This window comes from Triplophysa rosa, linkage group LG9 (assembly GCF_024868665.1).
Source record: "Triplophysa rosa linkage group LG9, Trosa_1v2, whole genome shotgun sequence".
Taxonomy (NCBI): domain Eukaryota; kingdom Metazoa; phylum Chordata; class Actinopteri; order Cypriniformes; family Nemacheilidae; genus Triplophysa; species Triplophysa rosa.
In genome coordinates, this window is record NC_079898.1 from 19592073 (window position 1) to 19610269 (window position 18197).

Sequence of the window (18197 nt, forward strand, 5' to 3'; positions counted from 1 at the left end):
GGAACAAACACTTTTTTAATCAAGTTTGAAAGAGTTGTCGGAGGTTTATTGGTGGTGGTGACGTTGATATCGAGCGACCTTATGTGTAGTCTGTTTTATCGTGTTAGCTTTTTACTTCCGCCGATTGTATTTCGGCTTCAAAGGTAACACATGTTGTGTTAATTTGTAAATATGACCTTGATAGACAAAACGTGTAAACATCTTAAACCTTTGTTAATTACGGAGCTTATTTTTGCTATCTTCCAAAAGTCTATGGGAAAAATTCATAGGCTTTCGGTCGAGAGGAACCAGCGCTGCACTTACTTCCGGGTTAGTCACGTCAACATCATTTGTCTCTTCTGCGTGCATGAATTAGAAATCAGAGGAAATGTGTTGTGTGTATATATATATATAAATATATATATATTTTCTGAATTATTGGTAGGCCTATGCGATTTGTATCTATCATATGCATAGAAAACTTGAAGCATGCACTGTTAAAGCCATTACACATTGAGTCCGAAAATTTCCGCACGTTAAAAAATAAATACGACCTCATGTTGTGTCAATCACATTTACACACTGCCTCCGATATTTTTGTCCGTCATTAAAAGAATCGGACTGGGTTCGATTTTCTGCGTTTTTCGCATCCGTAGCAAGCATTTTGAGAGGCGTTTTGACACAATCCAGAGACACCGTACAAACGAGCTGCAAATACGAAAAAACGCATACGAAAATTTCGGACTGTATGTGCAAAGATCTTTAGAGTTACTGTATCTCAAGAATAATTTACTCACCCTCATGCAATCTCGGATGTACTTCCTTTCTTTAACCTTTCACAAACCCATAATTTTGTATTAAAATACAGTCATTTTATTTTTAAATGAGTCTCAAAATTTCGAAAACACACACAGCACACAAAATATCATGACAGCATTTTAATGCAAAATAATCTGTGTTCAACTGAAGAAAGAAAGCCATATACATTTGGGACGGCATGTGGGTGGTAGGCTATTCCTTTAAGCAGGTGCTGCATTTAATTCGTAAACCATGCAATTTACAAGTATATCTTCATTACAAAAACAAAAGAATAAAGAAAGATAAAAAACAATACTAATGATGTTAAGAATGTTGAAAGATGTTTGCTCAAAATTATCCTACAGGGCTTTTGGGGATCTAGGGAGATAGCATCTGCCTGCAAACCTGGAGGCTGCACTTTCAGGTCCTAGAAGTGCAGGTCCTGGAATTGCGGTAGCCTATTGCAGTCGGATAATTTTGCTGCCTTTATTCAAACGCCCCTCCCTTTTTCTTAGAAATGAAACCGAAACTGAACTGCCTTTGGGTTGAATAACTGCGTGCAACGAACGGTATGGTTCAACAGAATATGTAGTATTTCTGTAACTGCTTACTATATAGCACATATGTATGCTTATATTTAATATTGTTTGTATTTCAATCACCCGTAATGTCTGTTTTTGCCTGTTCTATTGTGTTTTTATTAGTATATGTATCTGCTGATAATTCACTCATAATGCACATGAAATTCAACAGGGGTCTTCATTACAGCCATGTTTTCAAAATCCTTTCCGTATTTCAGTTAAACATCTTTTTTTAACAGTGAAACATTCTTTAAGCCTCTGGGTGTGACATCAACAAAATGGCAGACTGTTCTCATGATCAGAATCCTTTTGAGTGTCCGATCTGCCTTCAACTTCTGACGGACCCAGTAACTATAGGATGTGGACACAGTTTCTGTATGAACTGCATTAAGAAATTCTGGGATGTGGAGGATCAGAAAGGAGTTTCTAGCTGCCCTCAGTGCAGGCAGATATTCACTCCAAGACCAACCATCAACAGAAGCACAGTGCTGGCTGAACTTGTAGAGAAGATGAAGAGAGGAGCACCACGAGCTGTTGAAGCCAATCCTGTGATGAGTTCTGCTGGGTCCGGTGATGTGGATTGTGATGTGTGCATGGAAAACAAACTCAAAGCCATCAAGTTTTGTCTGGTGTGTGTGGCGTCTTACTGTGAAACTCACATCCAAACTCATTATACATCTGCTGCATTAAAGCGACACAAACTGGTCAATGCTTCAGCACGTCTCCATGAGCAAATCTGCCCTCAACATGATAAACCTCTTGAGCTGTACTGTTGCCAAGATCAACAGTTAATATGCATGCAATGTGCTCTTATTAACCACCAGAACCATAGTATGACTTCACCTGCAGCTAAAAGACAAGAAATACAGGTAAGCCACTTGATTTGTCTGCATGATATACGTTGTAATAATACAATTTGAAAGTCATAATCTAATGAGATAAGGAAGCATTAAGTCATCAATTTGTTTGTCTTCTGTTCCAACAAACATTTAGTCTAACGTCATTATGCAATATTGTCATACAATTTATTCACAGGAACAGTTCAAATCAAATCAGGATGACCTACAAGAGCAAATACATAAAATAGAAAACAAAAAACAGGAGGTAAAACAAGCCAGTGTTTCTCATAAGGTGAGTGTGATGTAATACTCTTTAAAAAAAATCATCGTTGGCATTCAATATTTTTTGACCTGGTGTGCCATAATGAACTTCATCAATTTTACAGTGTGCCTTTTATAGTTTTTTTATTGGTTAGAATCTTATTGACTTTTTTTGACTTGCATACCCTGTACAGCACTTTGTTCGACTTCGGTTGTTTTAAATGTGCTATATAAATAAACGTTGTATATTGTATATATTATATATACTCAGCTATATTTAGGCTAATGCTGTACTAACACTATAATATACTTTTTAATGTAATATTTGTGTTGGAGTAAAGGAAATATCTTTGCCGAATGTTTTCAGGCATTCAGTTTTCTTTGGTGTTTCTTTTGACTGTTGTGCTGTTCCATCCGTTACCACTGCTACATATAGGACATAAAAAGGTAAATTAATAAAAAACAATTAATTCTTTATAGAGGGTATCCATGTGACGTCACAGCACACAAAAGTCTAGCGAGTCACGCCCACTGAACGGCAGAAAGACTAGAAAGAATGCAGCAGTGTTTACCGTTATCTGTAATCTATTTTGAACAGGGAAAAATTGTTGTGCGATTGATTGTACTAACAGATTAGGCAGATTGAACGCAATTCCACACAATATTTCAGTGGCCAAGGACTCCTGGCTCCTATGTAAGTCGTAAGGATCACCGTTGAGTCCAACTGCTTTTAATTATAATTTCATGTTTTTAGGGATGTGCTCGAATATTCGATCCGCAATAACTATTCGAATATTAAAAATGCTATTCGAATATTTCTATTTTTCATAAGAATAAAACTGCGTCACCACAAGGTTAAGTTACCCTTACAGAAGACCTTAGAGTTGTCACGTCTTATTTAACGCTTCTTCACTTATTCTGTAATGATTTTTTCATGTACAGAAAATATAAAAAATAATTTGTATGTGTTCCTAAATCTTTGTTCACTCAGATCGCAAGCTCGTTTAAATATTTTAAGTTTACACACTGGATGCCCGGATCGCGTTTTATGCTCGGCTCACATCACCATATTAAAATGTTTCAAAACTGGTGAGCCACAGAATTCCATAACATTACTTATATTGGGTCTAAAAAATATCAACGTAATATTAAATGATAAACAATAATTAATTTATTACCATTAGGTCTACTTGTTTATTTCAAGGCTGTCGTCTCTTTTTACGGGCATTCCCGAGTGATCGATTCTTTTGAGTCGATTCTTTTGAAAGCATTAATTGAACAATGGGCAAAACCATTTGAATACTAATGAATCAGTTCAAATGATTTGTTCAGTTCGCAGCACGATCTTAATCATCTGAAGCAGGATTACTCACTCCTCGTAGCGCGAAACTTAAGAACACGCAGAACACAAAGAGCGTTGGGTGAAGTGGATATTAATCTATATCTATACAATCAAAACTGCAAATGTGTCATATTGTTTGCCAGCAATGATAAATGCCCGCCATATGCGCGCACCCGCGCGACCTGTTCGTCAGACACAGCAACATGCGCGTTACCTGTCAGACACAGAGACGTGGGCTTGCAGAAATATACATTTGAAGAACAGAAGGAAGAAAACTTGTTGATGGGCGTGTAAGAGCGTTTCACAACACGTTTAGTTTGACATGGTCTATTATTCTAAATAAGTTGTGTAAACTACATTGACATCAGGACTAGATTAAATTTACAGAAATGCTTGTCTCTTCTGTGTTTGGCTATTCTTTAGTCTCTCTAGTATACTGCAAAGATATCTGCTTATGATAATTAAAAATATTGATTAAAATGTAATATTAAAATATTGGCGTTAATATTAATTTAATGTAGTAGGCCTATATAATCAGATACAAAGTAACTAAGTAACTAGCTACTTGAGTAGTTTTTTCATTGCATACTTTTTTACTTTTAGTCAAGTAATTTTTAAAATAGCGACTTTTACTTTTACTTGAGTAACAATTTCTCTAGTTACTTGTACTTTTACTTGAGTAAAGATTTTGGCTACTCTACCCACCTCTGATGACACATCCAGCAACTTCAAAGTTACTTTGTGTCTTTTAACAGCGATCTGCTCAGGCAGCAGTGGAGCACAGCGAGATGATATTCACAGAGCTGATCAGCTCCTTGGAGAAAAAACGATCTGAGATAACAGAGATGATCAGAAATCAGGAGCAAGCAGAAGAAAGAAAGGCTGAGGAGCTTATACATACATTGGAACAGGAGATCTGTGATCTCACAAGGAGAAACAAAGAACTGGGGCAGCTATCACAGATAGATGATGACATTTATTTCATTCAGGTAACAGATCTGATTTACACATAATCTGCCGTAGAGTTTGTATAAAGTACAACTCTTACTGTTTTCTGAATCTTTTTTTACCATCTGCAGAATTTCTCTTCTATTTACAACTATCAATGTTCAAACATAAGCAACATCAATGTAAACCAAAAACTGACATTTGAGAACATTTACCCAATTCTCACTGAGCTGAAAAGTCAACTCAATGATCTGTGTGAACAAGACACCGTCAGGATATCAGAGAAAGGTTAGATTTTTTTGTGTTGACGTTAAATTAGATTCACATATTGCTTGAGGAAATTTTACAACAAATGAAAACTGTTTCGTGTTTATTGTTTTATTTATTTATTATGTATTTATTTGTTTTATGTCAAAAACATTGTTAAAATGTATGCTTATAAATTAATTCTGCACAAGCAGATTCACATAATAATATTATAATCTTTGTGTTTATTTTAGTTCCTACTGTCTATATAATTTTGAATAATGAGAAGATTCCGGAGTGTAAGTAAACATGTTTATTTCTTTTTTTAATAAAACGCTCAGATATACAATGTATAATATACTGTTTTTTTCTTCAGATTTTCCATCAAGACCCAAGACCAGAGAAGAGTTTCTTTCATGTGAGTTAATTTGTATGTATAAATGTACATTGAATACATAGTGATCATGCCTCTGCCATTAGAATGCTTCCAGACCAGTTCCAAAGTCTAAAAATGATAAAATCACATTTTTAAAACTGTTATTATTTTGTATATTGTCACAATCTATTCTGATGCAGTGCAAAAAATCTTGTAAGCATGCTGTCCATTACATGGATCCCTCAAAATATTTGTTTCGATTGCCTCTGGAAGCAGTTATTTATAAGCACTTGGGCTGACAGTACAGCATGCCATGATTGTTCTCCTTATAAAGGAGCAATTGTATGTGCCATTTATGACAGTTGGAACCTGGACATGAGCAACAACGATTGACAAAAGGCAGATATGCTTACAGTGTAGTAAACACAAGCATTGCAAATACAAAATCTGATATTATTTTCTTTATATCCACAGATTCCTCTAAATTGTGCTTGAATCACCAGTCAGCATGTACTCAGCTGTCCGTACGCAATAACAGCTATGTGTCATGGTTGGCACCTGGTCAAGCAGTTTATGGATTAAATGCCTATGCTGCAATGTCAAAGCCCTTACATAAAAGGGTTAATAGACCTTTTTATCAAAGCAGCACTTTTCAAAGCGGCACATATCAAGTGTTGTGTGACAAGAGTCTATCTGGATGCTGTTATTTTGAGGTTGAGTATGCAGGTACAGGCTGTTCTATTGCATTCTCATATGATCAGTTTGATCAGGCAGGTGGATGCTTTCAGTTTGGATGTAATAACAGGTCCTGGATATTTGACTTCCCAAAGGCTGCTATTAGCATGTTGCACACAAACGTCAGCATTGGCATTCCCATTGTCACCTCCAAAATCGGAGTGTATCTAGACTACTGTGCAGGGACCCTATCCTTTTATAGTGTTACTGACAAAATGACATTACTACACAGAGTCCAGACAACATTCACTGAGCCCCTGTTTCCTGGGTTTGCTTTGCAGAAATGGGTAGATGGCTCTGTGAACATTTGTGATCTGCCATTCAAACCAGAATGAGTAATGTAATATACTGGATGGTGATGAATGACCATGTTTGCTGTTAGGTGTTATGGAAAACCTCTGGAAACAATTTACCCACTAAACCCTTTCTGACGCAAATTCAAGTACATTGGCATATACGTGAGATTGTACTTTGTACTCTGAATAAAAAGCAGTTTTTCTGTCAAAGTACAGAACTCTACTTCTGAAAAGTAATCTTATTTTTCCAACACCCCTATGTACAGTGTTTCTTGGCTTGCTTACGATTATATGATTGTTTTACACTTAGAATATCTACTGGATGAAAAGATATTTAAAAAAGCATGATTACGGATTATAAGGATGTGATGGATGAAACAGTATAGGAATTCTTAGTCCATTATTAATTGAAAGCTATTTCTATGCTGTATAAGATGTCTTATTTTTGTCTGTTGACTTTTGTATGTCTGAACTTCTGATTTGATCAAATCTAGATACAAATTTAGATACACAGGTAGTCCATGTTGCACTTCTTTATGGAGTTGTAGTTTTGATTTAAATAAAGCAGATTAAAATATGAATTACAACACAAGACCATTTCTTTAAGAGCATAAACTATGCACTGCTTTTTGTGTCATGTACAGTGTGTATGGAAGAGGCCAGTGATTATAAATGCCTGGATTACTGATGTGACCAACATTGAAAGATGCGAAGGTAGATGGCTGATTAAGATGTTAAAAAGCTTTTGCTCTAAACCATTGGTTTTCAACCGGGAGGCAGAGGCGTATTAAGACCTCATGGTGCCCCTGGGCAACAGACCCAGAGGTGCCCCCCATCAACCCACCTACCCACACGCAAGAATCCACTCATTAAAAGATTTATATATTAAAAGATTTTATAAGAATGAAACTCAGCAATTTACAATATACTATTTTACAAGAATTACACATTAACATGACACTTTTGTAGAATAGAACACAAAAAACAACTCTTTTCATCAAGCATTTTTAACAATTAGGCCTACTGTAGTTAAGGGGCACCTGCTTTCTGTTGTAATGTTACATTTCAGGTTTTGATGTAGTGAAAAAAAATCACTAACATTTTTTTAACAGGTGTAAATGTTGTGAATGCCACAAAGTGGGGGTACAGGGACACACACACACATAGTTTGCATGTATGTATTCACATTAGGGGGACAATGGAACAATGTACAGATTTTCAGTACATTGGGACTTTAATTCACCAAAGTGGCATTCACCAGATTACAATGTATAGCAAGGTTATTCATAAAAATAACATGAAACGTTATTGTTACTATTTTAACTGCTATACAGCTATTCAAACGCTCTTTTTAAGCACAGTATGTGTATATTCTTATTACTAAACGATCACATACAGTAAGTACTAAGATACAAGTGTACTCCACTAAAAAGGACACATATGAATTGATTGCTATAGTGATGACACCGTTCTTCACTTTCACTTTAAAACCCAGGTTTGGACCTTAAATAGTGGCCTTACCTCCACGTACTATTAGCATACATTATCGGCACTATAACATCTTATTTCTGACGCATGCCATGTACATATACCTTTATTAATCAGTGCTAATCACCGCATTTTAGTCGCCGCTACAACAATGCGCTCTGCATCTTTCCCGCTTCTATCTGTTTGAAGATTAAAGTGTATACGAAAGACGACTCGCCTCATAACAGTTACTTGTGATTGGCTGAATGTTAATTCACTCAAATCTATGTAACTAACCAGATAACATGGGCGGGAATGTTGGCGGAGGTGTGTCGAAAAAGTGCGGCGGACAGAACCATTTTTATCTGAAAGTGGGGGTATTCCCGCACATGGTGCCACGCCTATTTAGCGCAGATGCGTGACTTAAGTCTTAAAAATCAAGTGCTTATGTACATTTATAAAAAAATATTTTGTATCGCGGGTTTATTTGGTGCCCCTAAAGTCTTGGTGCCCCTGGGCACTCGCCCAATTGCCCATATGGTTAATCCGCCTCTGCCGGGAGGCGCAGAGGTAAAGGAGGTGGGGCGCGACAATTCCCCGAAACCCCAGCCTTTGGAAATCGGAACGCTATTGCAAATTGACGGAGGGTCCTGCGCAGTGCCATTTTTGGTTGCACAAGAGCTTAATATCTACAAAGTAGGCAACGTCCACTCAGGAAGCAGCAGAAATTACCTCTACATCACCTTAAGGAAAAAATAGATTATATAAGTATGTTTGTCTTTCAGACTGTAATTTTAGAATAAGTGCAATTAAGTCTCCTTCTCCCGGTGAGTTCAGAGTGCGCGTGAAGGGAGTGGCGTGTAAAAAAGTGCATTTTCATATATTTCTGAACTTGGACGGCTTTTTAAAGCTGTTTACAGTCATTAAAGATGCAAAGCGCTATTTTCGACAGGCAAATGACACCACACGTCTGTATTATAAACTGCAAATAAACTCACGCTCGTGTTAAAATCAATGGAACGCGCACCGTTCTCTTTATCTGACAGATTAATCCTTTTTGATGGAATAAAGCCCAAAACACTACACTTTGGTAATGGTTTTAATGCAAAAACCTAATGGTTCACAATGGTATTTTAATGGAAACCATTAATTTCCGTGATGGTTTCTTTTGTTTTTATCAGCAGGGTTGTTGCATTTATAATCTGATCTAGAGATCAATCTGGTATTTTTTGCTTCTTTATATATAGTTTATATGAAGAGTTTGGTTCCAAAATGAGATTACTTAAACCTACTACACATTCTTTTTGTGGAGATTGACATCTGCTGAGCAAATATAGAAAACATTAATTTTAAATTTGCTTGTTTGTCTTGTTCTTGTTATACTGGTTGACACAGTTAAGAGTAGTCATTCACCTATTCAAAACAAGGCATTTTTCATGCTGAAACTACATGTTTGTGTAAGACGTTTAGTGTTACATCAGCACACTGTGCTGCTTTCCAGTTGTTTTTCAGATGCAAGTTAAGAGGTGAATGAATGTTCTATTCATTTTATTTATATTTTGTATAAAGGATGATGCTGCGTGAGTCTAGTGCTGGGTTACACTGTGATGTGCACAGGAAGCCTAGTGAATTGCTTATTTGTTATATGAGTACTTTGTGTGAATTTATACCTTTTCATTTCTCTGCACCTCTGAGTTCCACATATGATACAAATGAATCATCATTTGTTTGGTACATGTTTTCAATGAACAAGGATTTCTTTAATTTTTGTTTTTTTCCATAAAGACACATTATGCTGTGGTTTTTGATTGTACCATCTAAATGTAAAAAGGAATAGAAAAAATATTTGCTCGCAATTAAACTAGTCCATTTGTCCTTGAAATAATTTTGCAATGTTCCTCCCTCTTTTCCGTAAACAAAACTGAAGCTAAACTCTCTTTGCAGTTAGAACTACAAGAAACGAATAGAGTGTGAAGTGTCAAGATATAGGGTTAAGTTTGTTCTTATAAAACGCCTAGCTGCAACTCAAAAGGTCTGTATATCAGTTATGCCTATAAATCAAATAAATTTTCAAACCAACTAACTGCATACTGCCTTGGTTTTTTTAGAAACAATACTGTCTGTTTGAAACGTTATTCAAGCTTCTGACAGGGACATCATCAATATGGCAGATTCTTCTTTTGATGATCTAAATTCTTGCTGCCAACTGCCCAATCTTTCTTCAACTTCTGAAGGACCCAGTAACAGCATGTGGACACAGTTTCTGTATGAACTGTATTAAGGAGTGCTGGGATGTGGATGATCAGAAAGGAGTTTACAGCTGCCCTCAGTGCAGTCAGATATTCACTTCAAGACCGACTCTGAGCAGAAGCACAATGCTGGCTGAACTTGTAGAGAAGATGAAGACAGAAACACTGGATCAAGATAATACCTCTACATTACTGTTTTCTGTCGGGTCTGGGGATGTGGAGTGTGATATCTGCACTGGGAACAAACTAAAAGCCATCATCAGTCTCACGTCAAAACTCATTACACATCTGCTGCATTGAACGCTCCATTTGATGGAGCAGATCTGCTCTCAACCTGATAAACCTATGGAGCTGTAGGCCTACTGCTGCCAGAAGTTGATGCTTTTATTGAGCACCAAAGGCATACCATGTCTTCACCTGCAACATCAAGAAAACAAATTGAGGTAAGGCAACTGATAGTTGGCACACAATTACATTGTTAAATTAAATGATGTTCTATTAACAAAGTTTGGGAGGAGCACGTGCAGATAATTAACCTGGCTGGCTTTCAATCACAGTAATCACCTAACCAGCACTATAAATACCAAAGCAGTCTTACCTTCAGTCTCTCTTATATCCCGACTCCTCACCTTTAATCCCTTTTCCACCTCAGGATAAGCCCTGGGTTCGGGCCCCTCTCCCTGGTCAAGGGGTGGCTGCTCTGAGCTCGGGAGTGATACCGAGATCTGAGCTCCCTCCCCGGGACAGCACACCAAATACGCTTACCAGCCGTCTCACTTTATTGTCAGCTAAGGTGAGCTCGTGAAATTAATAAAAATGTTTTTAGCAATTACTGTATTTTTGTAAAAAATGATAGGCTATTGTTGGTATTGTGATTTGTATGTTATATAAATATTGTACAAACATTATGTACAAATAGTTGTCAAGTTTAAAATAAAACCCTTAATGTTTGATTTTAATGCAATTAAAAGTGTAATACAGCACAAGATGGTTTTCAGTGAGAATTTTGGGTTTGTCATTTTGAAATCACATAGGGAGAAATATAGCATATAAAACAATACAGTACAGTTCTCAATTTTTAAACAACTTTTGAACAAATTTTTAACGAAGTATAATATACAAAATTATTAAAAATATATTTCACAGGGACAGTTGCGATCAAATCAGGAGAGCATACAAAAAGAAAGGAATCAGCGAAAAATGAAAGTACAGTAGTTAAGACAAGCTCCCTGGGGTCTCATTCGCACACCTGTAAGCAATAATCGCTTTATAAAGCACAGATCACCTGCAAGTGTGAATCAGTCCAATACCCCGCCCTGTACACACCCATTTTTACTCATAAATAGTCAATGCAAAGCACCTCATGAATGCTGATTCATATATTAATAAGCCTGGCATCCAATCCGCTTGTTAAGCCTGACGTCACGCACCATAATGGGCGTATACCGTTTCCGGGTCCATCCGCTATCAGATGCCATAGAAAAATAACAAAAATTATGTATCCGTAACGAAATCACAAATGGCCACGCATGAGATTCACTGAGATTTACAAATTAATAATTGTATAATTATTAATAATAATAATTAATAGAATTAGATTAAAGCCAAATAAGGTCTCTGCAGCATTAACACCTCATTAAAATCACATCATTAATTAGTGGTGTCCTTCTCCTGAGATAAAATTTGAAGATGTAATTGTAAAAGACGAATTTTGTTTCATTCCGGTTTTGTTATTAACATAGTTAGGACTGATAACCAGAACATAAAGAGAAACGATTATGCGAGAGCTTAATGGTTGTATTTCCAGACTTTGACATTTTAATATGAACACTCCAGGGACCGTTCATTTTTATTATTTTTTCAATATCTTTATCAATATACTTCAATTCTTTGGCAATATTGTATGTCAAACAATCATGACAACAAAGTAGCCTACTTTCAAATGCCTACTTTCTCCTCCCAAAACTGTCAGTTAGTGTTTGATTTTCCACCGATTGCTTGCTTATATGGCGATTATTGGTCTCCAAAACTTAACAGTAAGTAGGCTATATCTCCAGGATAGGTCTTGTAAGTGTGATTTAAGTGATCACATTGTCATCCGTTTTAGATGTCTATATGTGCAAATCATCTATAAAAAATTATGAAGTAAATACCCTCTACACAAAGTAAATACTAAAGGCTGTTTCTAAGTAGAGGATTTCTTTGTCTCCCAACAGCAATCTGCACAGACAGCAGTGGAACAATGTCTGGATAAAGACAGCAGTGGAACAATGTCTGGATATTTTTACAGATGAGATCAGGACCATGAAGCAAAAACGAGCTGAGATAACAGAGATAATCACAAATCATAAGAAAGCTGTGGCTGAGAAGCATATTGATTCACTGGAACAAGAAATCAGTCATCTGATAAAGAGAAATGATGAACTGGAGCACATTTTAAATATTGAGGATGACATATTTTTCATTGAAGTAACAGAATTATCTTTATGACTCTAAAAAGTGCTGATGGTGAGAAAAGTTTCTGTTGAGTAAAGTCTTTTGACACTAGTGTACACACAATGTAGTCGTTATCTTTAGCAGTCTACTCATTTTCTTCTTGCTCATCTTTTCGTAATTTATAAAAAAAAAAGAATATTGTGTACCTGGCCATTGCAGCGTATAAATTAAATTTCTTGGCGCAAAATATGCTACGCACAGCACGTGACATAGTTAAACCAATAACTTTGAAAACAGCGGGAGCACTGATTGGTTGATCAACCAGAGTAACAAATCAACAATTCCTTATTTTTCATTTTAAGCAATCAAAAATCTGAGGGGGCCGTACATGTAAAGGTCCCCTCAGGCCCCCCTCATGGCTACTACTCCATATAACCATCTCAAAACTAACAAAAATATTTGTACGCAGCGACGCCTGCTGGTAATGCGTGAGAAAAGCTCTACTTGCCATTATATACATTAATGCAATATCGCGAGTAGGAGTGTACAGTCGTGGCCAAAAGTTTTGAGAATGACACAAATATTAATTTTCACCAAGTCTACTGCGTCAGTGATTTTTATGTTTTTGTCAGATGTTACTATGATATACTGAAGTATAATTACAAGCATTTCATAAGTGTCAAAGGCTTTTATTGACAATTACATTAAGTTTACGCAAAGACTCAATATTTGCAGTGTTGACCCTTCTTTTTCAAGACCTTTGCAATTCGCCCGGGCATGCTGTCAATCAACTTCTGGGCCACATCCTCACTGATGGCAGCTCATTCTTGCATAATCAATGCTTGGAGTTTGCCAGAATTTGTAGGTTTTTTGTTTGTCCACCCGCCTCTTGAGGATTGACCACAAGTTCTCAATGGGATTAAGGTCTGGGGAGTTTCCTGGCCATGGACCCAAAATGTTGATGTTTTGGTCCCCGAGCCACTTAGTTATTACTTTTGCCTTATGGCAAGGTGCTCCATCATGCTGGAAAAGGTATTGTTTATCACCAAACTGTTCTTGGATGGTTGGGAGAAGTTGCTCTCTGAGGATGTTTTTGTACCATTCTTTGTTCATGGCTGTGTTCTTAGGCAAAATTGTGAGTGAGCCCACTCCCTTGGCTGAGAAGCAACCCCACACATAAATGGTCTCAGGATGCTTTACTGTTGGCATGACACAGGACTGATTGTAGCGCTCACCTTTTCTTCTCCGGACAATCTTTTTTCCGGATGCCCCAAACAATCGGAATGGGGATTCATCAGAGAAAATGACTTTACCCCAGTCCTCAGCAGTCCAATCCCTGTACCTTTTTGCAGAATATCAGTCTGTTCCTGATGTTTTTCCTAGAGAGAAGTGGCTTCTTTGCTGCCCTTCTTGACACCAGGCCATCCTCAAAAAGTCTTGGCCTCACTGTGCGTGCAGATACACTCACACCTGCCTGCTGCCATTCCTGAGCAAGCTCTGCACTAGTGGTGCCCCGATCTCGCAGCTGAATCAACTGTAGAAGACGATCCTGGCGCATGCTGGACTTTTTTGGGCACCCTGAAGCCGCCTTCACAACAATTGAACCTCACTCCTTGAAGTTTCTGATGATCCGATAAATGGTTGATGTAGGTGCAATCTTACTAGCAGCAATAGCCTTGCCTGTGAATCCCTTTTTGTGCAAAGCAATGATGACTGCACGTGTTTCCTTGCAGGTAACCATGGTTAACAGAGGAAGAACATTCATAATTCAATTAGCATTACAGAGTGATCTCCAGCCTTGTCCTGGTCAACACTCTCACCTGTGTTAACCAGAGAATCACTGACATGATGTCAGCTGGTCTTTTTGTGGCAGTGTTGAAATGGAATGTTTTTCATGGCAAAGAGGTACTTCACATCACAATAAAATTCAATTAATCTGATCACTCTTCATAACATTCTGGAGTATATGCAATTCGCCATCATAAAAACTGAGGCAGCAGACTTTGTGAAAATGAATATTTGTGTCATTCTCAAAACTTTTGCCCACGACTGCGGCCTTGTGCCTCTGGCCTAATCATAGCCATGAAGATATAAGAACACTACATACACGACTACGAGAGCGATATTGCTTTTATACTTCGATTCGACGGCACAAGTGTGTAACGTAGATAATCCAGAAACAACGTCGGAGTGTCTTTAAACCCCTCCGGTTTTAAAGGAAATGGGGAACAACTTTCTTAAACCACGAATCCAAGCCCAGCATAACAGTTAAACCTCCGCTACTAAATCCAAACAATCACTTCTTTTAAATTTGCGCTGTGCTGAGAGAGACTTTTAAATGGCAACTCACCGAGAATGTGTTAATCCCATTTCTATTGTAATTTTTTTAAACAATGAGTGCAGAGCGCTGTGAATAAATTGCTACAGACACCGCCAGCACTGACAACGTTTAGTTTCACTTAAGTGTGTTCCAATTATCATGGTGTATGGTCGCCACCTAGTGGCCATATTCCAGTATTGAAGTTTGCGCAGTGTTGAGATTTAGATCTCATTCATCGTACAGCAGTAGCCTAGTTTCGGTTCACACCGCGAACAATCTTTGCCTTGGAGAAAGATATGCCTGTACGTTTATTTACTATGTGTAAGCGTTCATATTATGTGTTAACATAATATTGATTCTTGGAAGTTAAACTGTGATCGATATAATGATAATGAAAGAAAGTCCCATCGCATCACATGTACACCCATGTGCAGATCAGAGTGCACGCGTTTATATGTCGGCTATACCAAACGAATTAATGTGCAGTTAGTAATTTCATATCTTGTTTATTGTATGCCAGTTTTACAAAAAAAAGAGAAAGCATCACAGAAGTAAACATTCTGGAAAGGATAAACTGCTTCGTGTGTTTATTTGCTAGCAATCTAACTTATTCAGAGTAACGCAGTTGCGAGGACAGCGTAGTCCGAGTTAGTTTAGTGGCGGAGTGATACAAACAGTCAGTGAAGCGGTTCAACGGTCAGTTCGCGTGATGATCCTGGTGGAATATGTCACGGCTATCAGCCAATCAGATTCGAGAACCAGAGAGCACTGATGTATAAATACTGTATATATAAAGGAATACCTGCTGCCAGTTCAACAGTATTTGCAGTCCTAGTATACTGGCGAGTTGTGTGGAGTACTGTGTTCCTGTGGAGCCATGCATTGCTCCAGTACAAATGTCAATTATCATAATTAGATTTTGAGACTTTAGACTGTTTTTTACAGACTGGGTCACAAATGCTTACTTTAAATTCACTATTTGTAGTTTTGGATAAAAGAGTTTGCCAAATGCATAAATATATACAGTAAACAAACAGAACATACAATATTTTGTGTAGTCACAAGAAGAAAATAGAGAATACATTGACTACAAAGTTTTGTCTTTGAAAAAAGCATCTTTGATGTATGTTTATGTATGCTTTTATGTAATATAGTAATATTTTTAGTCATTCACATGGGCCATGACTCAATAAGCTTTGTTCATGTGTTTAATGTAATTGTTTGTTAAGATTTCTTAAGTTATGTGTTATTATGTGGTCAGGTAATGATTGGCTTCCATGCAGAAGACTGACCATAATACTGAGTTTTGGAAGCCGGCAATTTAAAATCCTACTTAAAAGACACTTTTTTGCTCACACACACTATTAACTTAATCCATATCCAGACACCATACACTTTCTGAAGTCAAAACAGCTGCTGTTATTATTGCTGCCCACCTTTATAGATCTCAGCTTGTAGACACTTCGTCTGTTATCGCCAGTATTTCATGTATAAGATTTCAATAGAGATGTGCATGGCTTTGGTGCAGTGTGGAGACATAATGTCTAGCAGTGTTTAAGAACTGTAGGCTCAGGTAAATGTTCAGCATCTCCCACCTGTCCTGTGTGTGGCCTTATCTATCACCCTAGGATAAAAGCAAATAAAACCTGCCTATTTAGTCTTAGATGTTTCTCATGTTTAGGAGAAATACTGTAATAACAGAAAGACAATTGTTAAAACATTACAAATATGGAGTTGTAAAATGAATGTAAATTTATTTATAATTTTACAATTTACTAATATTTTTAATTAATTATTATTATAGTTATTTTAACACTTATTTGTCAAGTTGTTATTCCTTCATTTTATGAATAAAAATACCCATACTAAATAAATAGCACTCTTGTACCTTTGGGTAACATCCCTCTAACCTCTGTACCTCTAACTCTATCAAGAAGGTTATTACGGTGCTTGAAATCATCACTACATCTGCTGGCATGAAGTCACCAAGCTAGGGTCAGTCCATATGAGGACAATTAGAAAATGGTCAATGACCAACCGACATGTTTATCGTCTAGTCAGGATTAGATGCACCCAGAAGCTTCTGAAATACAAACCACCGTAAATCTGTGGAGAACCAAAGATCTAAGGTGTCAAAAAGAAACCCAAGACAAACAGATCAACCTCTTTAAACTCTTAACTGTCAACAAAGTTGACTCCATTTAGACCCGGCTCCAGAACTTGGAACTGCGATGTGACAAAGAGCCCTTGGAAATCTCTGGAGTGTTCTGTGCTTACAGTAAACAAAGATAAGAGCTTGCCTCTTCTTCTCTTGTTTGGCTGGGTTTTTTCCTCTCTTCTGTTCTCTTTTGATTGATAAGATCTGCCCAGGCATTACTTTTGGCATTAGGACTATAATAGGTGCGTGCTCACAAATCTGTGTGGCTCCTTGACATGTAGAGGCCAGATTTCCCTCCTTTCCAAGTTTCCTTTTTTTTGACAAATGAATGCCAGGATGCTGAACATGAAATGATGATAGCCCCAGACATGCAGGTTTGCTTAACTGTGTCAAGGTTAAAAAATTAGCATAATTCACGCAACACACAGGAATGTGATTTGGCATTGGATTGTACAGGGATTTACAGAGTGACATGTCTTTGACATTTGTTTATGATGCATGCTATTCTTGATCCGCTAAACCAATCTTAAAGTGTTTGGAACGGGCTGGAATGTTTGTGGATTTCCCCTTGAATTCCCTGCATCATACCTTGACAGACATCTTTACAATGAAATCCCTCTCTCTCGCTCCACCCCCTCTCTCGCTTTTGCAGGAAATGTTACCTCACGAAGAAAAATACCTCTGTGTGTGAAACACAATTGCACAGGATCTCTCCCTCCCCATGAACATTTCCAACAGTTCCCTGTTCATGCCTGTGAAAACACGAGATCCTGGAGGAGTGTTGAGTATGCAAGAATTTATTTAAAATGAGTCTCGACAAGTCTTAGCAGGAGATCGGATGTTCAAACAGCAGGTAATAAGTGAAAGTACAACATCTTCCATTGCAAACTGAAGTAAAACTTCGTGATTTTATACATATCACCATTATTTCTCCTCAAGCACACACCGGAGAATGTTCTTATGTGTGGAAGGTCACAGTCACACACAAGGGGTTCCTAGGGATTTCTCTGAGAAATGCATAATCCATACACAACCAGCCCTGCCTACCTCCTCCTATTCAGCACTGTATATAAGCAACACAATGTGTCATTGTGTGTGCGTGTGTCCCTCCCTCTCTTACAGCACATTAATGCAATGAATGATTGGCACAGCTGACTGTGCTGATA

At 37.4% G+C, this 18197-nt stretch overlaps 1 protein-coding gene across 1 annotated transcript; it reads left to right on the plus strand.

Annotated features, from left to right (window-relative positions):
- Window positions 1-1213: 1213 nt before the first annotated feature.
- LOC130559064 (E3 ubiquitin/ISG15 ligase TRIM25-like) lies at window positions 1214-6976 on the plus strand. Its single transcript, XM_057341938.1, has 8 exons — window positions 1214-1346; window positions 1598-2227; window positions 2394-2489; window positions 4556-4789; window positions 4880-5036; window positions 5249-5293; window positions 5371-5412; window positions 5845-6976. Exons 2-8 carry the CDS (start codon window positions 1637-1639, stop codon window positions 6438-6440), a joined length of 1761 nt encoding a protein of 586 aa, XP_057197921.1. The 5' UTR covers window positions 1214-1346; window positions 1598-1636; the 3' UTR covers window positions 6441-6976.
- The last annotated feature ends 11221 nt before the right edge of the window (window positions 6977-18197 follow it).

Coding starts and splice junctions, on each gene's coding strand:
- LOC130559064 (XM_057341938.1), top strand. CDS start 1,637: ATGGCAGACTGTTCTCATGATCAGAATCCTTTTGAGTGTCCGATCTGC. Junction 2,228..2,393: donor CTAAAAGACAAGAAATACAG/GTAAGCCACTTG, acceptor ATTTATTCACAG/GAACAGTTCAAATCAAATCA. Junction 2,490..4,555: donor AAGCCAGTGTTTCTCATAAG/GTGAGTGTGATG, acceptor GTCTTTTAACAG/CGATCTGCTCAGGCAGCAGT.